Raw genomic sequence first — 23,793 nt, forward strand, 5'->3', positions numbered from 1 at the left:
GCCACATCTGACGAGCGTCGGAGCCGGTGTAGTGTGATTCAATCTTAGTCCTGTATTGACGCTTTGCCTGTTTGATGGTTCGTCGGAGGGCATAGCAGGATTTCTTGTAAGCTTCCGGGTTAGAGTCCCACTCCTTGAAAGCGGCAGCGCTACCCTTTAGCTCAGTGCGGGTGTTGTTGTAATCCATGGCTTCTGGTTGGGGTATGTAAGTCACTGGGGGGGGGACGTTGCACTTATTGATGAAGCCAATGACTGATGTGGTGGTATACTTCTCAATGCCATTGGAAGAATCCAGGAACATGTTCCAGTCTGTGATAGCAAAACAGTCCTGCAGTTTAGCATCTGCTTCATCTGACCACTTTTTTATTTACCGAGACACTAAAGCTTCCTGCTTTAATTTTGGCTTGTAAGCCGGAATCAGGAGGATGGAATTATGGTCAGATTTGCCAAATAGAGGGTGAGGGAGAGCTTGTATGTGTCTCTGTATGTGGAGTAGGTGGTAAATAGACAGCTATGAAGAATACAGATGAAAACTCTCTTGGTAAATAGTGTGTTCTACAGCTTATCATGAGATACTCTACCTCAGGTGAGCTAAACCTCGAGACTTCCTTAGATTTCGTGCTCCAGCTGTTGTTTACCTATATACATACATACATACTCCGCCACATCCCTTGTCTTACCAGACGCCGCTGTCCTATCCTGCCGGTACAGCGTATAACCAGCCAGCTGTATGTTGATAGTGTCGTTGTTCAGCCACGACTCTGTGAAGCATAAGATACTACAGTTTTGAATGTCCCTTTGGTAGTTTAATCTTCCGCGTAGGTCATCTATTTTATCGTCCAAAGATTCCATTCTGCTAGCAAACGTTCAAGGTAGTGGGGGTTTATTCTATCGCCTACGAATTCTCAGAAGGCAGCCTGCCCTCCGGCCCCTTTTTTCTCCACCTACTCTTCATGCAAATCATGGGGGATCTGGGCCTGTTCCCGAGAAAGCAGTATATCGTTGGTGTCGGCCTCGTCAGACACATTAAAGGTGGTGAGTAATCGCAGTCCTGATGTCCAGAAGTTATGTTCGGTCATAAGAGACGGTGGCGGCAACATTATGTACAAAATAAAAACTAAAAGTTCCAAACAAAAAAAAACAGAAAATCGGGGCACGTAAAACGTCTGCCTTCTTCTCCGGCGCCATCTTACAAATGGAATGGCCATCTGTGAGAGCATGACATTTTGTACCAGTAGTAAGCATACAACAGGCCCACATAGACAAACAGAGAATCCAATTACTCTACCATGTGGTTTAGAAAACTCAAAATGTTTGTAAGCTAAAATAAAAACACAGAGAATTGATTCACTTTTCAATCAACCCTGCCTCAATACGCTTCATAGTTTAAAGTCAACGAGAAAGATAAAGCAAAAATGTTTCCAGGGGGTGAAAACTGTTTATTTGGTGTTTCAATGGAGAGGTGGACATATCTAAAGAGTCACATGTTTGCAGTCAAATATCACAAAACAATGTGAATACAGTATAACTGAAAAGGTTGGCCCACATGAAGACAAGCGGAGATGTCCTTCTCCCTCGAACGGCCCAACACAGAACAGCAGGAAGAAGGAAAACATGGTAGGAAAAGGAAATAACCAAACATTGAAAAGAGTTCGACCAGTATACACAACATGATATTGATGCACAAAAGGGTCCGTTATTTAGTTTGAATCAGTCTCTCTCTAATAATCCAGGTAAATGTGACATATTCAGCATTGAGACCACTGATATGCCTAAATTATGTCAAATAAAATTATCATTTCAAAACAAAAACCAGAAAACTAAGTAAATGTATGAAGAAAGGTATTGTGTGCAGTGGTCAGAGAAGTGTCTGGCTGTAGTGGTCAGAGAAGTGTCTGGCTGTAGTGTGCAGTGGTCAGAGAAGTGTCTGGCTGTAGTGGTCAGAGAAGTGTCTGGCTGTAGTGGTCAGAAAGAGAGATGTGTCTGGCTTTAGGATCTCGTCCTGAATTATTGTAGTGACATCATCCAGACACCAGGTGGCAGAATATAAAGTATTCCCATATCAATTTCCCCTCACTAAACATAATCTTTGGTGGTTTTGACACAATATGACAGACATCTCATTCTAACTGATGATGACCTTATGTATCAATATAATCATGTAGACACTGAGTGGACAAAACATTAGGAACACCTGCTCTTTCCATGACTGACCAGGTGAAAGCTATGATCCCTTATGATATCACTTGTTAAATCCACTTTAAATCAGTGTAGATGACATGGATAGAGTATGTGTGTCATTCAGAGGGTAAATGGGTAAGGCAAAAGATTTAAGTGCCTTTGAACGGGTATGGTAGTAGGTGCCAGGGACACCGGTTTGTGTGTCAAGAACTGCAACGTTGCTGGGTTTTTTCACACTCAACAGTTTCCCGTGTGTATCAAGAATGGTCCACCACCCAAAGGACATCCAGCCAACATGACACAACTGTGGGGAAGCATTGGGAGTTAACATGGGCCCAGCATCCCTGTGGAACGCTTTCAAAATCTTGTTCATGCCCCCACAAATGGAGGTTGTTCTGAGGGCAAAAAGGGGTGTTCTTAATGTTTTGCACTCTCAGTGTATATCTGATGTCTATCACCCTTTTCAAAAAAAGGTACCTCATTTTTAAGGACTGCCGTTTGTGAGCGATATCATGAGATGAACCTCTGAACGCTTTAAAAAGGTACAGTAATAGGAGGGTCCTTAAAGGCACCCTATTCCCTATTTAGGGCACTAGTGCACTATAAAATGGGAATAAGGTGCCATAAGATATGAATAGGAACACACACACTTCTCAATGACGTACAGACACAGATCACCACACTCTTGACGTCTAGGTTCCAAGACTGCTTCCCAAATGGCACCCTGTTCCCTATATAGGGCACTACTTTTGCCCAGGCCCCATAGGGCCTTAGTGCATGACCAGGGATCGTCATAGGGGCCCTGGTCAAAAGTAGTGCACTTTATATAGGGAATAGGGTGTGATTTGGGTCACACTGAGCCTGGTGCACAGGACATGTAAGCACGAGACGAAAACAGAACTGCATCACATGTTATCATTCCCTGTGCAACAGTTCTCCATCACTTAAGTCAACCCTAACTTCAGGTACTGTATTGTGTGCAAACCTGCAGTTTAGTTCGGACAAGGTATTGTTCAGTAGTGAAGAGACTGAGGGATCAAACCAAAACGACGCCTCTACGAGAGAGGGAGGAGTTATAATCCATTCACTGACATGACTGCCATAGTCACACACACACACACACACACACACACGAGTCAATATAGGAGCTGTTAAGTAATCAGGTTGGTTTTCTCGGCATGCCATAAAACAGACATTCACACTTCAGAGAGAGACAGAATGATCTAAAAACTCAGCATTCTAACAAAAAGGAGGAAAAAAAAAACTAAGTGCACTCATCTATTCCCTGATTAAACGTCTAGCATTCCTGATCCAGAATGAGAATCTTAATTTAATATTCGAACCCTAAGCGATTTGGAACATTGTAAAGAGGGTTCCACTAACCCTTAATGCTGCAGCTGGGTTATTGGTTGTTCCTGAAGAGCTACCCCCCCCCTGTAAGTTTGCTCCAACCCATGATTCAGCTTATCAATCAGCTATTATTATTAGAATCAGGTGCTAGGTTAGGGTCAGTGGAAACCTACAGGACGGTAGCTCTCCAGGAACAGGCTTGGAGAGCCCTGATGCGTGATGACACCCTCTAAGGGTCTGGAGCGGCTTGGTTAAACTGCGAGAGGAGTGAAGGCGAGGCTGGTTTTGTTCCTCCAATGCTCAGCGTTTCTCATGTCTCGCAGTGCATCTGAAGCGGGCAGCTCGGGTTGACTGACAGATCAGAAACAGGAAGGGGTTGTACTTGCACAGAAAGCAGGAAGTCAGAGGAGCAAGTTCAGTTCATAATTGGTTGCGTCTGAAATGGAACCCTATTCCCTATGTAGTGCACTACTTTAGACCAGAGCCCTATAGAACCCTATTCCCTATATAGTGCACTACTTTAGACCAGAGTCCTATGGAACCCTATTCCCTATATAGTGCACTACTTTAGACCAGAGCCCTATGGAACCCTATTCCCTATATAGTGCACTACTTTAGACCAGAGCCCTATGGAACCCTATTCCCTATATAGTGCACTACTTTAGACCAGAGCCCTATGGAACCCTATTCCCTATATAGTGCACTACTTTAGAACAGAGCCCTATAGAACCCTATTCCCTATATAGTGCACTACGTTTGACTAGAGCCCGCATAGAGCAACAGTAGTGCACTGAGTAGAGAATAGGGTGCTGTTCCAGATGTAGCCCGTGAGTGTGTGGGCTACTGGGCCATGCTGTTGAGGCTGCTGTTGGATCCTCCCAGGCCGTTCTCGGTCTTCTGGAAACTCTTGACTGCACTGGGGACTTGCATGCCTGTACTGAGGCTCAGTCCTCCGCACCAAACCTGGAGCACAACACAAACACACACACACGTAAAGAACACGATCATCGTCACGGAGGGAGTTATAAAGACACATGGCTCGGAAACTGCTGCCACTTTATGACAACATGAACAGAGCTATGGACTGAGCACAAGCTTCAACAAGGATTCCTGGTAGACCAAGGACCTGAACACTGGGAACAGCGATGCCTACGCATATCCAGTACATTTCACAGGTATGTAGAATAACACGTGAAGAGAAGGTGAGGTACCCTCCTAGCGGCAGGGTAGCCTAGTGGTTAGAGCGTTGGACTAGTAACCGGAAGGTTGCAAGTTCAAATCCTCCCGAGCTGACAAGGTACAAATCTGTCGTTCTGCCCCTGAACTAGGCCGTCATTGAAAATAAGAATTTGAGTCAAACCAAGCTTTATTAATATAGCACATTTCAGACATGAAAGCAACGCAATGCGCTTCACAGGAAAAAACTAAGAAAAACCCCCAAAGAAAATGGAACAAATATGGTTATCAATAGGTCACACCTGGGAGAGATTTACATGGTTATCAATAGGTCACACCAGGGAGAGATTTACATGGTTATCAATAGGTCACACCAGGGAGAGATTTACATGGTTATCAATAGGTCACGCCAGGGAGAGATTTACATGGTTATCAATACATCACACCAGGGAGAGATTTACATGGTTATCAATAGGTCACACCAGGGAGAGATTTACATGGTTATCAATACATCACACCTGGGAGAGATTTACATGGTTATCAATAGGTCACACCAGGGAGAGATTTACATGGTTATCAATAGGTCACACCTGGGAGAGATTTACATGGTTATCAATACATCACACCAGGGAGAGATTTACATGGTTATCAATAGGTCACACCAGGGAGAGATTTACATGGTTATCAATAGGTCACACCAGGGAGAGATTTACATGGTTATCAATAGGTCACACCAGGGAGAGATTTACATGGTTATCAATACATCACACCCGGGAGAGATTTACATGGTTATCAATACATCACACCAGGGAGAGATTTACATGGTTATCAATAGGTCACACCAGGGAGAGATTTACATGGTTATCAATACATCACACCTGGGAGAGATTTACATGGTTATCAATAGGTCACACCAGGGAGAGATTTACATGGTTATCAATACATCACACCTGGGAGAGATTTACATGGTTATCAATAGGTCACACCAGGGAGAGATTTACATGGTTATCAATAGGTCACACCAGGGAGAGATTTACATGGTTATCAATAGGTCACACCAGGGAGAGATTTACATGGTTATCAATAGGTCACACCAGGGAGAGATTTACATGGTTATCAATACATCACACCTGGGAGAGATTTACATGGTTATCAATAGGTCACACCTGGGAGAGATTTACATGGTTATCAATACATCACACCAGGGAGAGATTTACATGGTTATCAATAGGTCACACCAGGGAGAGATTTACATGGTTATCAATAGGTCACACCAGGGAGAGATTTACATGGTTATCAATAGGTCACACCAGGGAGAGATTTACATGGTTATCAATACATCACACCTGGGAGAGATTTACATGGTTATCAATAGGTCACACCAGGGAGAGATTTACATGGTTATCAATAGGTCACACCAGGGAGAGATTTACATGGTTATCAATAGGTCACACCAGGGAGAGATTTACATGGTTATCAATACATCACACCTGGGAGAGATTTACATGGTTATCAATAGGTCACACCAGGGAGAGATTTACATGGTTATCAATACATCACACCTGGGAGAGATTTACATGGTTATCAATAGGTCACACCAGGGAGAGATTTACATGGTTATCAATAGGTCACACCAGGGAGAGATTTACATGGTTATCAATACATCACACCAGGGAGAGATTTACATGGTTATCAATAGGTCACGCCTGGGAGAGATTTACATGGTTATCAATACATCACACCAGGGAGAGATTTACATGGTTATCAATAGGTCACGCCTGGGAGAGATTTACATGGTTATCAATACATCACACCTGGGAGAGATTTACATGGTTATCAATAGGTCACGCCTGGGAGAGATTTACATGGTTATCAATACATCACACCTGGGAGAGATTTACATGGTTATCAATAGGTCACGCCTGGGAGAGATTTACATGGTTATCAATACATCACACCTGGGAGAGATTTACATGGTTATCAATACATCACACCCGGGAGAGATTTACATGGTTATCAATACATCACACCAGGGAGAGATTTACATGGTTATCAATACATCACACCAGGGAGAGATTTACATGGTTATCAATAGGTCACACCTGGGAGAGATTTACATGGTTATCAATAGGTCACGCCAGGGAGAGATTTACATGGTTATCAATAGGTCACACCAGGGAGAGATTTACATGGTTATCAATAGGTCACACCAGGGAGAGATTTACATGGTTATCAATAGGTCACACCTGGGAGAGATTTACATGGTTATCAATACATCACACCCGGGAGAGATTTACATGGTTATCAATACATCACACCAGGGAGAGATTTACATGGTTATCAATAGGTCACACCAGGGAGAGATTTACATGGTTATCAATAGGTCACACCTGGGAGAGATTTACATGGTTATCAATACATCACACCAGGGTAAGCCTAGACGAAACACAGCCCTTTGTGTTTCTACAAATCCACTAGGGGAAAAATGATTGGAACCATTTCCCTGTTTGACCGCTAGGTTTTATGGGTTTTATGATACTTCCACTGTGGGGCTCTATAGCCAACGGCTTAGCTAGCTGGTAGCTAGCTACATTAGTGAAAAGGGGGGAAATGCTAGCTAGCTACATTAGTGAAAAGGGGGGAAATGCTAGCTAGCTACATTAGTGAAAAGGGGGAAAATGCTAGCTAGCTACATTAGTGAAAAGGGGGGAAATGCTAGCTAGCTACATTAGTGAAAAGGGGGGAAATGCTAGCTAGCTTTACCACAGTGTTAGTATGTTTTACCCACTAAAATAGTTATTGCCAGCTATTCTGAAATGAGTAATTCAAATTTGAATACACTGAATATGATTTTTTATTTTATTTTAAAGTCAACACGTCAATAGTAAGATCTGTTGAACATCTTGGGTCCAATAGATTTATGTGCTACATCTGGAAAACCAAAATCAAATGTTTCCTTTCATATTCCGTGTTGCGGTTCCGTGTTGCGGTTCCGTGTTGGTTTTGGTAAGTGAAGCATGTTTTTATAAATGTTTTATAAATGGGAAAATAGAAAATGACAGCACATTGACTTTCATGTTGGTTGGTTGGTGTTATAGTTCAGTGGTAAACTGCACAGTTAATTACCGTGAAGTGCTTAGCTATAAAACGCTTTATGGATGGAAAAATAGATTAGACTTTACATTGACTGCATAGAATTTATACATAGACCTTTCATGTGTGCATTATAGACCCATATGAACAACTTAATTGTGATGTGGAGTAGGGCTGTAAATTAGTTATGAAAGAGTTATGATATGACCCCCGACTACACGATTTGATCCCTAACATTGACCCTGAGATTTCAACCCTGTGGGGATCTTAATTCACCATTGACCTCAGTGAGAAGGTGGTAACTCGGGGGGGCCTGTACCGAACGGAGTGGGAAATGGGGCTGATACAGGCGTGTGGATCAACTGCTTGGTTTCAGTGTTGTAGAAGTATGGCATATATATAGTAGTATGGCATAGAAGTATGGCATATATATAGTAGTATGGCATATATATATATATAAGCATAATTTCAAATCGTGGTAAGGCTTTATGGCATATATATATTTTTATTTGACCTTTTTTTAACGAGGCAAGTCAGTTAAGAACAAATTCTTATTTTCAATGACGGCCTAGGAACAGTGGGTTAACTGCCTTGTTCAGGGGGCAGAACGACAGATTTGTACCTTGTCAGCCCGGGGCATTGGACCTTGCAACCTTCCGGTTACTAGTCCAACGCTCTAACCACTAGGCTACGCTGCCGCCCCTACACTCTAACCACTAGGCTACGCTGCCGCCCCTACACCCTAACCACTAGGCTACGCTGCCGCCCCTACACCCTAACCACTAGGCTACGCTGCCGCCCCTACACTCTAACCACTAGGCTACGCTGCCGCCCCTACACTCTAACCACTAGGCTACGCTGCCACCCCTACACTCTAACCACTAGGCTACGCTGCCGCCCCTACACTCTAACCACTAGGCTACGCTGCCGCCCCTACACTCTAACCACTAGGCTACCCTGCCGCCCCTACACTCTAACCACTAGGCTACGCTGCCGCCCCAAATTCACCAACACTGGTATGACAGGAGCACACTTTTGAGAACAGACAAAATGACGACACTACAATGTTATTGGCATAATGCATCTATTAAAGATACCTAAATATGAGCGGTTACATAGCGTGACATAAATGCCCTGATAACCCTGTAGGGACCTGTTATAACACGTTCACGCTATAACTTGTTACCTATTGGTGTCATCTAGGTCTTGATAACAGGACAGGTTCTCTGGTATAATACACAGTCACGAGTAGGAGTGCATCGGCCATGACACCCGACAGGACTTACCATGAAGGCTGGTACTACAGGTTGGCTAAACTTAGCCTTGAACGTGTGGATCAACTGCTTGGTTTCAGCGTTGTAGAAGGACAGTTGTCCTGTGGACGAGAAAAACTGTTATTTAAGACAAACTACTGTATCCACTTCACTTGTTCAAGCACAGCCTACAATCCCAAATGGTAGCCTGTTCCCTACATAGTGAACTACCGCTATGGGCTCTGGTCAAAAGCAGTGTATAGGGAATAGGCCACCTGGTCAAAAGTAGTGCACTATGTAGGGAGAAAGACTGTACCACTTTACAAGCACAGAGAGCATGATTAAAATATAATTTTGATCCTCTGGGAAGAAGAAAAGCCTTGTTTGTAGTCGCCTACTCCACAGTCATTTCCTGGAGGATGGAGGCCCAGTGGGTAGTAATCTACTCTACAGTCATTTCCTGGGGGATGGAGGCCCAGTGGGTAGTAATCTACTCTACAGTCATTTCCTGGGGGATGGAGGCCCAGTGGGTAGTAATCTACTCTACAGTCATTTCCTGGGGGATGGAGGCCCAGTGGGTAGTAATTTACTCTACAGTCATTTCCTGGGGGATGGAGGCCCAGTGGGTAGTAATTTACTCTACAGTCATTTCCTGGGGGATGGAGGCCCAGTGGGTAGTAATCTACTCTACAGTCATTTCCTGGGGGATGGAGGCCCAGTGGGTAGTAATCTACTCTACAGTCTTTTCCTGGAGGATGGAGGCCCAGTGGGTAGTAATCTACTCTACAGTCTTTTCCTGGGGGATGGAGGCCCAGTGGGTAGTAATCTACTCTACAGTCATTTCCTGGAGGATGGAGGCCCAGTGGGTAGTAATTTACTCTACAGTCTTTTCCTGGGGGATGGAGGCCCAGTGGGTAGTAATCTACTCTACAGTCATTTCCTGGGGGATGGAGGCCCAGTGGGAAGTAATCTACTCTACAGTCTTTTCCTGGGGGATGGAGGCCCAGTGGGAAGTAATCTACTCTACAGTCTTTTCCTGGGGGATGGAGGCCCAGTGGGAAGTAATCTACTCTACAGTCATTTCCTGGGGGATGGAGGCCCAGTGGGTAGTAATCTACTCTACAGTCATTTCCTGGGGGATGGAGGCCCAGTGGTAGTAATCTACTCTACAGTCATTTCCTGGGGGATGGAGGCCCAGTGGGAAGTAATCTACTCTACAGTCATTTCCTGGGGGATGGAGGCCCAGTGGGTAGTAATCTACTCTACAGTCATTTCCTGGGGGATGGAGGCCCAGTGGGAAGTAATCTACTCTACAGTCATTTCCTGGGGGATGGAGGCCCAGTGGGTAGTAATCTACTCTACAGTCATTTCCTGGGGGATGGAGGCCCAGTGGGAAGTAATCTACTCTACAGTCATTTAGTAGTACGGGTGTTAAGATATAACGGGATCCAACAGGCTTTACGAGGGTTTAACTGGAAACAGAAGGCCCCCGGACCTCGTAGTGTGTTGAATAACCCCTCATATTATACTGTATAAACCCACCTGAGTCCAGGTCACAGAAGGCCCCCGGACCTCGTAGTGTGTTGAATAACCCCTCATATTATACTGTATAAACCCACCTGAGTCCAGGTCACAGAAGACCCCGATGCGCCCAGGCGCGGTGCCGTCCAGGCTCTTGGCCTTGTTGTTGTGCTTGGCAGCGAAGGAGGGCTGTAGCCAGTTGTTGATGTGGATACACCAGGTAGTGTTGGTCTTACCCAGCTGGTCAAACTTTCCCAGGTTCCTGTAGGAGACCCCAACACTGTAGGACTTACAGTCTTTAAGGGCTTTCACCTCCCAGTAGTGTTGACCACAGTCCATACTGGTATCACCTGGGGAGGAGAGATTATATTATCAACATATTATATTACACTACATGACCAATAGCATGTGGCCATCTGTTCGTCAAACATCTCATTCCAAAATCATGGGCATTAATATGGAGTAGGTCCCCCCTTTGCTGCTATAACAGCCTCCACTCTTCTGGGAAGGCTTTCCACTAGAGGTTGGAACATTGCTGCTATAACAGCCTCCACTCATCTGGGAAGGCTTTCCACTAGATGTTGGAACATTGCTGCTATAACAGCCTCCACTCTTCTGGGAAGGCTTTCTACTAGATGTTGGAACATTACTGCTATAACAGCCTTCACTCATCTGGGAAGGCTTTCCACTAGATGTTGGAACATTGCTGATATAACAGCCTCCACTCTTCTGGGAAGGCTTTCCACTAGATGTAGGAATGTTTCCCCTGCTCCAGAGAACACGTTTCCACTGCTCCAGAGAACACGTTTCCACTGCTCCAGAGAACACGTTTCCCCTGCTATAGAGAACACGTTTCCCCTGCTATAGAGAACAGGTTTCCACTGCTCCAGAGAACACGTTTCCACTGCCCCAGAGAACACGTTTCCACTGCTCCAGAGAACACGTTTCCACTGCCCCAGAGCACACGTTTCCACTGCTCCAGAGAACACGTTTCCACTGCCCCAGAGAACACGTTTCCACTGCTACAGAGAACAGGTTTCCACTGCTCCAGAGAACACGTTTCCACTGCTCCAGAGAACAGGTTTCCACTGCTCCAGAGAACACGTTTCCACTGCTCCAGAGAACACGTTTCCACTGCTCCAGAGAACACGTTTCCACTGCCCCAGAGAACACGTTTCCACTGCCCCAGAGAACACGTTTCCACTGCTCCAGAGAACACGTTTCCAGTGCTCCAGAGAACACGTTTCCAGTGCTCCAGAGAACACGTTTCCACTGCTCCAGAGAACACGTTTCCACTGCTCCAGAGAACACGTTTCCACTGCCCCAGAGAACAGGTTTCCACTGCTCCAGAGAACACGTTTCCACTGCTCCAGAGAACACGTTTCCACTGCTCCAGAGAACACGTTTCCACTGCTCCAGAGAACAGGTTTCCACTGCTCCAGAGAACACATTTCCCCTGCCCCAGAGAACACATTTCCCCTGCTATAGAGAACACGTTTCCATTACAGTGAGCTTTACACCACATCAGCCGACGCTTGGTGATCTTAGGCTTGTGTGCGGCTGCTCGGCCACGGAAACCCATTTCATGAAGCTCCAGACAAACAGTTCTTGTGCAGACGTTGCTTCCAGAGGCATAGTTTATATCATTATTATATATATATATATATATAGTGTTTTTTTAAATGTATTTCTTATTTCACCTTTATTTAACCAGGTAGGCTAGTTGAGAACAAGTCCTCATTTGCAACTGCGACCTGGCCAAGATAAAGCATTGCAATTCGACACAGACTTACACATGGAATAAACAAAACATAGTCAATAATACAGCAGAACAAAAGAAAACAAAAAGTATATATACAGTGTGTGCAAGTGAGGTAAGATAAGGGAGGTAAGGCAATAAATAGGCCATGGTGGTGAAATAATTACAATATAGCAATTAAACACTGGAGTGGTAGGATGTGCTGAAGATGAATGTGCAAGTAGAGATACTGGGGTGCAAAAGAGCAAGATAAATACATAAATACAGTATGGGGATGAGGTAGATAGAAGGGCTATTTACAGATGAGCTATGTACAGGTGCAGTGATCTGTGAGCTGCTCTGACAGCTGATGCTTAAAGCTAGTGAGGGAGATATGAGTCTCCAGCTTCAGAGATATTTACAGTTTGTTCCAGTCATGGGCAGCAGAGAACTGGAAGGAAAGACAACCAAAGGAGGAATTGGCTTTGGGGGTGACCAGTGAGGTATACCTACTGGAGCGCGTGCTACAAGTGGGTGCTGCTATGGTGACCAGTAAACTGAGATAAGGCGGGGCTTTACCTGGCAGAGACTTACAGATGACCTGTAGCCAGTGGGTTGGGCGACGAATATGAAGCGAGGGCCAGCCAACGAGAGCGTACAGGTCGCAATGGTGGGTAGTATATGGGGCTTTGGTGACAAAACGGATGGCACTGTGAAAGACTGCATCCAGGTTGTTGAGTAGAGTGTTGGAGGCTATTTTGTAGATGACATCACCGAAGTCAAGGATCGGTAGGATGGTCAGTTTTACGAGGGTATGTTTGGCAGCATGAGTGAAGGATGCTTTGTTGTGATATAGGAAGCCGATTCTAGATGTAATTTTGGATTGGAGATGTTTAATGTCAGTCTGGAAGGAGAGTTTACAGTCTAGCCAGACACCTAGGTATTTGTAGTTGTCCACATATTCTAAGTCAGAGCCGTCCAGAGTAGTGATGCTGGACGGGCGAGCAGGTGCGGGCAGTGATCGGTTGAAGAGCATGCATTTAGTTTCACTTGCGTTTAAGAGCAGTTGGAGGCCACGGAAGGAGAGTTGTATGGCATTGAAGCTCATCTGGAGGTTTGTTAACACAGTGTCCAAAGAAGGGCCAGAAGTATACAGAATGGTGTCGTCTGCATAGAGGTGTTTGAGATAATCACCAGCAGCAAGAGCGACATCATTGATATATACAGAGAAGAGAGTCGGCCCGAGGATTGAACTCTGTGGCACCCCCATAGAGACTGCCAGAGGTCCGGACAGCAGACCCTCCGATTTGACACACTGAACTATATCAGAGAAGTAGTTGGTAAACCAGGCGAGGCAATCATTTGAGAAACCAAGGCTGTCGAGTCTGCCGATAAGAATACAGTGATTGACAGAGTCGAAAGCCTTGGCCAGGTCGATGAATACGGCTTCACAGTACTGTCTTTCATCGATGGCAGGTTATGATGTCGTTTAGTACCTTGAGCGTGGCTGAGGTGCACCCATGACCAGCTCGGAACCCAGATTGCATAGCGGAGAAGGTATCTGTGGTGACAGTGTTTCCTAGTCTCAGAGCAGTGGGAAGCTGGGAGGAGGTGCTCTTATTCTCCATGGACTTTACAGTGTCCCAAAACTTTTGGGAATTAGCGCTACAGGATGCAAATTTCTGTTTAAAAAAGCTAGCCTTTGCTTTCCTAACTGCCTGTGTGTATTGGTTCCTAACCTCCCTGAAAAGTTGCATATCACGGGGGCTATTCCATGCTAATGCAGAACGCCACAGGATGTTTTTGTGCTGGTCAAGGGCAGTCAGGTCTGGAGTGAACCAAGGACTATATCTATTCCTAGTTGTAATTTCTTTGAATGGGGCATGCTTATTTAAGATGGTGAGGAAGGCACTTTTAAATAATAGCCAGGCATCATCTACTGACGGGATGAGGTCGATGTCATTCCAGGATACCCGGGCCAGGTCGATTAGAAAGGCCTGCTGTGTTGACCATACTTGTGTCACCTAGGGCCGGATATCATATGATTAAATAATTAGCTGATTGTAAAATGTTTCTCTTCTGTGCCAATAAATCAACAGACGTTAGACAAAATGTGCTCTGAGTTTCACGTCTTATCTGCTCAGTGCTCAACAGCGCCCCCAAAATATCTTACTACGTTAAAAGAAATCAGGGATCATCAACTAGATTCAGCCATGGGACGATGTATTAATTGAGCAGATGGTCAGGGGGCCAGAACATAATTACAAAATCATTTGGAGACGGCATATTAAAAAAAAAAAAAGTTTTAAAAAATTGCCCAGAAAACTTTGAAACCACAAATAAAAGTCACCCTTGGGCCAAATTCACCTACTAATGACTATACTACGTGGGTCGAGACTTGTGTGTTTATGGGTGTGTCTCAAGACACCCAATTACACAATGGACTGGCTTCTCAGACACAGATTATACCTGATCCTGTACTTATTGAACATGCTGTTTAATCAGTGTCTGGGAAAGCTAACCCTATTGGCTTAGCTACCCGTCAGTCATTATGGGTTGGTTGTTGTTTACCCAGTCATAGATATGGATCAGTTCCCGTTGACAGATTGCCCAATATAGGAATACATGGCACATTAAAATATATGTAAGTTTGGTAGTGTTTACCAAGCCCAGTGATGTGGTAACGTTGTGTTTATCTACCTAGCACGGTGTGCGTGTTGACCTACCTAGCATGGTGTGTGTGTGGGGCAGAGGGATGAGCGTGTTGACCTACCTAGCACGGTGTGTGTGTGGGGCAGAGGGATGAGCGTGTTGACCTACCTAGCACGGTGTGTGTGTGGGGCAGAGGGATGAGCGTGTTGACCTACCTAGCACGGTGTGTGTGTGGGGCAGAGGGATGAGCGTGTTGACCTACCTAGCACGGTGTGTGTGTGGGGCAGAGGGATGAGCGTGTTGACCTACCTAGCATGGTGTGTGTGTGGGGCAGAGGGATGAGCGTGTTGACCTACCTAGCACGGTGTGTGTGTGGGGCAGAGGGATGAGCGTGTTGACCTACCTAGCACGGTGTGTGTGTGGGGCAGAGGGATGAGCGTGTTGACCTACCTAGCACGGTGTGTGTGTGGGGCAGAGGGATGAGCGTGTTGACCTACCTAGCACGGTGTGTGTGTGGGGCAGAGGGATGAGCGTGTTGACCTACCTAGCACGGTGTGTGTGTGTGTGTGGGGCAGAGGGATGAGTGTGTTTATCTACCTAGCATGGTGTGTGTGTGTGTGTGGGGCAGAGGGATGAGTGTGTTGACCTACCTAGCACGGTGTGTGTGTGTGTGTGAGGCAGAGGGATGAGCGTGTTGACCTACCTAGCACGGTGTAGGACTCTCCAGTGAACCGGTCTCTGCCTCCTCTGATGGCAGGCGACCGTGTCGTTGACGTTCTCTTGGGAGACGGAGTTCCACTTCTACCACAGAGAGGAAGGGAGGACACAACAATAACACACTGACATTTTGACTGATGACGATCGGCTGCTGCTCATAATAATGTCTGGAACAGAGAGACAATGGAATGGCATCAAACTCAGGGAGCGACAGCTAGCCTAGTGGTTAGAGCGTAGAGGCGGCAGGTAGCCTAGTGGTTAGAGCGTAGAGGCGGCAGGGAGCCTAGTGGTTAGAGTGTAGAGGTGGCAGGTAGCCTAGTGGTTAGAGTGTAGAGGTGGCAGGTAGCCTAGTGGTTAGAGTGTAGAGGTAGCCTAGTGGTTAGAGTGTAGAGGTGGCAGGGTAGCCTAGTGGTTAGGGTGTAGAGGCGGCAGGGTAGCCTAGTGGTTAGAGTGTAGAGGTAGCCTAGTGGTTAGAGTGTAGAGGTGGCAGGGTAGCCTAGTGGTTAGGGTGTAGAGACGGCAGGTAGCCTAGTGGTTAGAGTGTAGAGGCAGGTAGTCTAGTGGTTAGAGTGTAGGGGCGGCAGGTAGCCTAGTGGGTAGAGTGTAGAGGTGGTAGGTAGCCTAGTGGGTAGAGTGTAGAGGTGGTAGGTAGCCTAGTGGGTAGAGTGTAGAGGTGGCAGGTAGACTTGTGGTTAGAGTGTAGAGGTGGCAGGTAGCCTAGTGGTTAGAGTGTAGAGGTGGCAGGTAGCCTAGTGGGTAGAGTGTAGAGGTGGTAGGTAGCCTAGTGGGTAGAGTGTAGAGGTGGTAGGTAGCCTAGTGGGTAGAGTGTAGAGGTGGCAGGTAGACTTGTGGTTAGAGTGTAGAGGTGGCAGGTAGCCTAGTGGTTAGAGTGTAGAGGTGGCAGGTAGCCTAGTGGTTAGAGTGTAGAGGCGGCAGGTAGCGTAGTGGTTAGAGTGTAGAGGCGGCAGGTAGCCTAGTGGTTAGAGTGTAGAGGTGGCAGGTAGCCTAGTGGTTAGAGTGTAGAGGAGGCAGGTAGCCTAGTGGTTAGAGTGTAGAGGAGGCAGGTAGCCTAGTGGTTAGAGTGTAGAGGCGGCAGGTAGCCTAGTGGTTAGAGTGTAGAGGTGGCAGGTAGCCTAGTGGTTAGAGTGTAGAGGAGGCAGGTAGCCTAGTGGTTAGAGTTTAGAGGCGGCAGGTAGCCTAGTGGTTAGAGTGTAGAGGCGGCAGGTAGCCTAGTGGTTAGAGTGTAGAGGTGGCAGGTAGCCTAGTGGTTAGAGTGTAGAGGTGGCAGGTAGCCTAGTGGTTAGAGTGTAGAGGTGGCAGGTAGCCTAGTGGGTAGAGTGTAGAGGCGGCAGGTAGCCTAGTGGTTAGAGTGTAGAGGTGGCAGGTAGCCTAGTGGTTAGAGTGTAGAGGTAGCCTAGTGGTTAGAGTGTAGAGGTGGCAGGGTAGCCTAGTGGTTAGAGTGTAGAGGTGGCAGGGTAGCCTAGTGGTTAGAGTGTAGAGGTGGCAGGGTAGCCTAGTGGGTAGAGTGTAGAGGCGGCAGGGTAGCCTAGTGGTTAGAGTGTAGAGGTGGCAGGTAGCCTAGTGGTTAGAGTGTAGAGGCGGCAGGTAGCCTAGTGGTTAGAGTGTAGAGGTGGCAGGTAGCCTAGTGGTTAGAGTGTAGAGGCGACAGGTAGCCTAGTGGTTGGAGCGTTGGGCCAGTAACCAAAAGGTTACTAGATTGAATCCCTGAGGTGACAAAGTAAAAATATATCGTTCTGCCCCTGACCAAGGCAGTTAACCCACTGTTCCCCGGTAGGCCGTCATTGTAAATAAGAATGTGTTTTTAACTGACTTGACGAGTTAAATAAAAAAGGTCAAATAAAATACATTAAAAAAAAAAGATACCATTCCACTGATTCCACTCCAGCCATTACAACGAGCCCATCCTCCCAAATGAAGGTGCCACCAACCCCCTGTGATTACAGACAAGACAACAGAGCAGAGTGGGAAAAAAAGGATGCTGTGTAGAATCTACTGTCAGCTAGATATTCATCTCCAAGCTCCAATCTAGCCGACAGAAGATTGGTAAAACCAGAAAGAGAAAACAACGGATGAAGTGGGTATTTGAACGCCTCAACACAAACTCAAGCGTAGTGGTGTTAGACACAAGCAAACAAGGGTGTTAGACACAATGAGAGGAGAAACAAAAAAAGCAATTAAAAATGACTTATTGTGTTTGATGTGATCTCAATGTAAGGGACTATTTAAAGGTTGACATTGAGGGGATGGAAGGATACAACTGGACCAGTGCTGTGACAGGGCTGACCGGAATACATCCTCTACAGCGACGGTCACCAAGCTGTCAATCGCAATCGACTGGTCCATCTCCAAGGTGTCCCCGAGTCGATCGGCAAACATTTGTGTAAAAAAAACGCAACGATAAAGCTTTGTGTTCCTATTTTGTTATTCATTCATCTCAGGTTGTTGACGGTAGGTAGGTGCACCTGATTCAGCTGTCCTGCACCGCCGGGTAGATCAACTGGTGCCATTTTGTGTGTCTGCAGGTACAAAAACTCTTCCTTCCCGGTGGACCCAGAGAGCAAATCAAGTGCACTATAGGCCTACCGCTGGCCAATCAGATGGCTCAGATTACCGTTCAGTAACATATATTAGCAGGTGTAAATGAAAGCTACAGTGGAGACAGATTTGAAATGTTTTAAACCCACGACTAGAGAGAGACTGTCAACGAATACAACAATGAGATGCTGTGAGATTTAAACCCACGACTAGAGAGAGACTGTCAACCAATACAACAATGAGATACTGTGAGATTTAAACCCACGACTAGAGAGAGACTGTCAACGAATACAACAATGAGATGCTGTGAGATTTAAACCCACGACTAGAGAGAGACTGTCAACCAATACAACAATGAGATGCTGTGAGATTTTAAATGTTTTAAACCCACGACTAGAGAGACTGTCAACGAATACAACAATGAGATGCTGTGAGATTTTAAATGTTTTAAACCCACGACTAGAGAGAGACTGTCAACGAATACAGGAAAGAGCTGCTGTTTTTATGAGTGACTTCATGTTTCAGTTCTTATTCAGTATTGTCGACACTTTGTAGTCAACAAAATTCGAAATATAATTTTTTTAAAAGGGTCAGAATAACAATGCATTGGCAGGGCAATTCAAGCAAAGCCAATATGCAGTGATAATGTATTGGGCCTATAGCTTATGTCATATAAAAAATACATCTGGGAGGTAGATCTTCCATTTTAATACCTGCTGCTATTTAACATATTAACACAGGCCTGGCTGATCTATAGGGGCCTTCCTGAACTATAGGGGCCTGGCTGATCTATAGGGGCCTTCCTGATCTATAGGGGCCTTCCTGAACTATAGGGGCCTGGCTGATCTATAGGGGCCTTCCTGATCTATAGGGGCCTTCCTGAACTATAGGGGCCTGGCTGATCTATAGGGGCCTGGCTGATCTATAGGGGCCTTCCTAAACTATAGGGGCCTGGCTGATCTATAGGGGCCTGGCTGATCTATAGGGGCCTGGCTGATCTATAGGGGCCTTCCTAAACTATAGGGGCCTGGCTGATCTATAGGGGCCTGGCTGATCTATAGGGGCCTGGCTGATCTATAGGGGCTTGGCTGATCTATAGACGCCTGGCTGATCTATAGAAGCCTGGCTGATCTATAGAAGCCTGGCTGGCCTGGCTGATCTATAGAAGCCTGGCTGATCTATAGAAGCCTGGCTGATCTATAGAAGCCTGGCTGGCCTGGCTGATCTATAGAAGCCTGGCTGATCTATAGAAGCCTGGCTGATCTATAGAAGCCTGGCTGATCTATAGAAGCCTGGCTGATCTAGGGGGCCTGGCAGTGTGCGACTTTGTTGCAACCAAATTGCTCTTCTTCCATTCTATTCTGGCTGGTTGTCCACAAGGATTCCTAGGATCTCTGTTGTATTCAGTCAGTGCTTGGAGGAGGTCAGCTGTGGATGGATGCATGGCCCGGCCATCTGCTGTCCAGCTCTTATGATCAGGGGACTGGGGACAACAACTGGAACATGACTGACGGACTCAATAGGCAGACAGGGAATGACAAGGGCTTAGCCAATAGGCAGACAGGGAATGACAAGGGCCTAGCCAATAGGCAGACAGGGAATGACAAGGGCCTAGCCAATAGGCAGACAGGGAATGACAAGGGCTTAGCCAATAGGCAGACAGGGAATGACAAATACTGTCAGAGTGTTGGAATGTGTCCCGGTCTGTCAGAGTGTTGGAATGTGTCCCGGTCTGTCACAGAGTGTTGGAATGTGTCCCGGTCTGTCAGAGTGTTGGAATGTGTCCCGGTCTGTCAGAGTGTTGGAATGTGTCCCGGTCTGTCAGAGTGTTGGAATGTGTCCCGGTCTGTCAGAGTGTTGGAATGTGTCCCGGTCTGTCAGAGTGTTGGAATGTGTCCCGGTCTGTCAGAGTGTTGGAATGTGTCCCGGTCTGTCAGAGTGTTGGAATGTGTCCCGGTCTGTCAGAGTGTTGGAATGTGTCCCGGTCTGTCAGAGTGTTGGAATGTGTCCCGGTCTGTCAGAGTGTTGGAATGTGTCCCGGTCTGTCAGAGTGTTGGAATGTGTCCCGGTCTGTCAGAGTGTTGGAATGTGTCCCGGTCTGTCAGAGTGTTGGAATGTGTCCCGGTCTGTCAGAGTGTTGGAATGTGTCCCGGTCTGTCAGAGTGTTGGAATGTGTCCCGGTCTGTCAGAGTGTTGGAATGTGTCCCGGTCTGTCCATAAATTAAATAAATACATTAAATTGTGCTGTCTGGCTTGATTAATATAAGGAATTTGATGTATCACATTTACTTTGTACTTTTACTTAAATATGACAATTGAGTACTTTTTCCATCACTGTACTTAAGTACATTTAAAACAAGATAGTTTTAGACTTATTTTGACTCGGTTACTTTGACTCGAGTCATTTTCCTTTAAAAAAGGCATCTTTACATTTACTCAATTATGACAATTGAGTACTTTGTCCACCACTGATTAATGCCAAGATTAAGATATTTCTCCATTTCTATTTTAGATTGACGATTAGAATATATTTTTTGTATCCGAGTGTTTATTTACCCATTACAACCCTTATTTAAGGTTATATAACCACCCACTAGGCTTCCAATCCTTGCTTCCTCTGTCCTTGGTTTCCTCCATTCCTCACCTCTCTTTCAAAGCACATCAGAGGAACAGGCCTGAGTTTAGGAACTTCAATGCTCTCCCTCAAGGTGCTGTGATGGGGAGTTTAGGAACTTCAATGCTCTCCCTCAAGGTGCTGTGATGGGGAGTTGAGGAACTTCAATGCTCTCCCTCCAGGTGCCGTGATGGGGAGTTGAGGAACTTCAATGCTCTCCCTCCAGGTGCCGTGATGGGGAATTGAGGAACTTCAATGCTCTCCCTCGAGGTGCCGTGATGGGGAGTTGAGGAACTTCAATGCTCTCCCTCAAGGTGCCGTGATGGGGAGTTTAGGAACTTCAATGCTCTCCCTCGAGGTGCCGTGACGGGGAGTTTAGGAACTTCAATGCTCTCCCTCAAGGTGCCGTGATGGGGAGTTGAGGAACTTCAATGCTCTCCCTCCAGGTGCCGTGATGGGGAGTTGAGGAACTTCAATGCTCTCCCTCCAGGTGCCGTGATGGGGAGTTGAGGAACTTCAATGCTCTCCCTCGAGGTGCCGTGATGGGGAGTTGAGGAACTTCAATGCTCTCTCTCAAGGTGCTGTGATAGGCAGTTGAGGAACTTCAATGCTCTCCCTCAAGGTGCTGTGATGGGGAGTTTAGGAACTTAAATGCTCTCTCTCAAGGTGCTGTGATAGGGAGTTGAGGAACTTCAATGCTCTCCCTCAAGGTGCTGTGATAGGCAGTTGAGGAATGAAGTAAACAAGGACAGCGGAGCAAGGATTTGACAGCGAGTAACACTTTAAAGACAGTTCCTGAGTGAGCGAGTAGCCGTAAAACACAGGCCTTGTCCAGACAGAACCCCTAGCCCGAGAGTGATTGATGGGTGGTGACATGGTGAGAGCTCCACCTTACCCTCTGATAGGCTTGGTGGAATTTTGGCCGTATTGCTTACATCTGTCCAACAAGTGTCTAGGGGGTTAGAGTCTAGGGGGTTAGAGTCTAGGGGGTTAGTGTCTAGGGGGTTAGAGTCTAGGGGGTCAGAGTCTAGGGGGTCAGAGTCTAGGGGGTCAGAGTCTAGGGGGTTAGAGTCTAGGGGGTTAGAGTCTAGGGGGTTAGAGTCTAGGGGGTGAGTGTCTAGGGGGTTAGAGTCTAGGGGGTTAGAGTCTAGGGGGTGAGTGTCTAGGGGGTTAGAGTCTAGGGGGTTAGAGTCTAGGGGGTTAGAGTCTAGGGGGTTAGAGTCTAGGGGGTTAGAGTCTAGGGGGTTAGAGTCTAGGGGGTTAGAGACTAGGGGGTTAGAGACTAGGGGGTTAGAGACTAGGGGGTGAGTGTCTAGGGGGTGAGTGTCTAGGGGGTGAGAGTCTAGGGGGTTAGTGTCTAGGGGGTTAGAGTCTAGGGGGTTAGAGTCTAGGGGGTTAGAGTCTAGGGGGTTAGAGACTAGGGGGTTAGAGACTAGGGGGTTGGAGACTAGGGGGTTAGAGTCTAGGGGGTTAGAGTCTAGGGGGTTAGAGTCTAGGGGGTTAGAGTCTAGGGGGTTAGAGTCTAGGGGGTGAGTGTCTAGGGGGTGAGTGTCTAGGGGGTGAGTGTCTAGGGGGTGAGTGTCTAGGGGGTGAGTGTCTAGGGGGTGAGTGTCTAGGGAGTTAGTGTCTAGGGGGTTAGTGTCTAGGGGGTGAGTGTCTAGGGGGTGAGTGTCTAGGGGGTGAGTGTCTAGGGGGTGAGTGTCTAGGGGGTTAGTGTCTAGGGGGTGAGTGTCTAGGGGGTTAGTGTCTAGGGGGTTAGTGTCTAGGGGGTTAGTGTCTAGGGGGTTAGAGTCTAGGGGGTTAGAGTCTAGGGGGTTAGAGTCTAGGGGGTTAGAGTCTAGGGGGTTAGAGTCTAGGGGGTTAGAGTCTAGGGGGTGAGTGTCTAGGGGGTGAGTGTCTAGGGGGTGAGTGTCTAGGGGGTGAGTGTCTAGGGGGTTAGAGTCTAGGGGGTGAGTGTCTAGTGGGTGAGAGTCTAGGGGGTGAGTGTCTAGGGGGTGAGTGTCTAGGGGGTGAGTGTCTAGGGGGTTAGAGTCTAGGGGGTGAGTGTCTAGGGGGTGAGTGTCTAGGGGGTGAGTGTCTAGTGGGTGAGTGTCTAGGGGGGAGTGTCTAGATGGTTATGTCTGGACTGGGTATTTGAGTTTGACACCCCTGGTCTAGGGGGTTAGAGACTAGGGGGTTAGAGACTAGGGGGTTAGAGACTAGGGGGTTAGAGTCTAGGGGGTTAGAGTCTAGGGGGTTAGAGTCTAGGGGGTTAGTGTCTAGATGGTTAGAGTCTAGGGGGTGAGTGTCTAGATGGTTATGTCTGGACTGGGTATTTGAGTTTGACACCCCTGGTCTAGGGGGTGAGTGTCTAGATGGTTATGTCTGGACTGGGTAGCACGACTACTCCCTCACTCTCTCAAAGCACATTGGGGGAAAGGGTTGAAGGTTCCTCCCCTCAGGCCTCCTTCTCTGATGTGCTTTGAATGGAGGAAACAAGGACAGAGGAAGCGAGGACGGAGGAAGCGAGGACAGAGGAAGCAAGGATTGGATGGCTAGTGGGTGGGTGGGCTAAATGTAATATAACTATGAATAAGGCATGATGATAAAAAGTCTGTGTTTTTAAAGTGACACTCACCTACATTTCTTTCTTTAAAATATATATATTTATTAGTTATACCATCTACATTTCTTTCTTTATTATATATATATATTAGTTATACCATCTACATTTCTTTCTTTAAAATATATATATATATTAGTTATACTATCTACATTTCTTTCTTTATTATATATATATATTATAAAGAAAGAAATGTAGATGGTATAACTATATATATATATATATATTAGTTATACTATTTTGATATTGATTACCGTACTGTTGGGTAGAGCATGGAAGTTAAGCATTTCACTGCATGTGACAATAACACTTGAAATACCAACTGGGTTCATATAGGCTC

At 46.4% G+C, this 23,793-nt stretch overlaps 1 protein-coding gene across 7 annotated transcripts in view; it reads right to left on the reverse strand.

The window, feature by feature from the left end:
- Positions 1-1,418: 1,418 nt before the first annotated feature.
- LOC110536872 (FSD1-like protein) overlaps positions 1,419-23,793 on the reverse strand; it is a 74,817-nt gene continuing 52,442 nt past the window's right edge. For 3 of the 7 annotated variants that reach the window (XM_036936757.2, XM_036936756.2, XM_090191560.1), the window contains 4 exons: positions 15,668-15,765; positions 10,673-10,924; positions 9,087-9,175; positions 1,419-4,494 (listed from right to left, as the gene is read on the reverse strand). In XM_036936757.2, the coding sequence (XP_036792652.2) occupies positions 4,372-4,494; positions 9,087-9,175; positions 10,673-10,924; positions 15,668-15,765 (562 nt within the window). In that variant the 3' untranslated portion in view covers positions 1,419-4,371. Of the gene's footprint in view, positions 4,495-9,086; positions 9,176-10,595; positions 10,925-15,667; positions 15,766-23,793 lie in introns of all 7 variants that reach the window. The other 4 variants (XM_036936758.2, XM_090191559.1, XM_090191561.1 and 1 more) reach the window with 4 other exon arrangements.

The sequence above is a fragment of the Oncorhynchus mykiss genome, chromosome 12, assembly GCF_057628025.1.
Source record: "Oncorhynchus mykiss isolate SJ-2025 chromosome 12, ASM5762802v1, whole genome shotgun sequence".
In the NCBI taxonomy this organism is placed as follows: domain Eukaryota; kingdom Metazoa; phylum Chordata; class Actinopteri; order Salmoniformes; family Salmonidae; genus Oncorhynchus; species Oncorhynchus mykiss.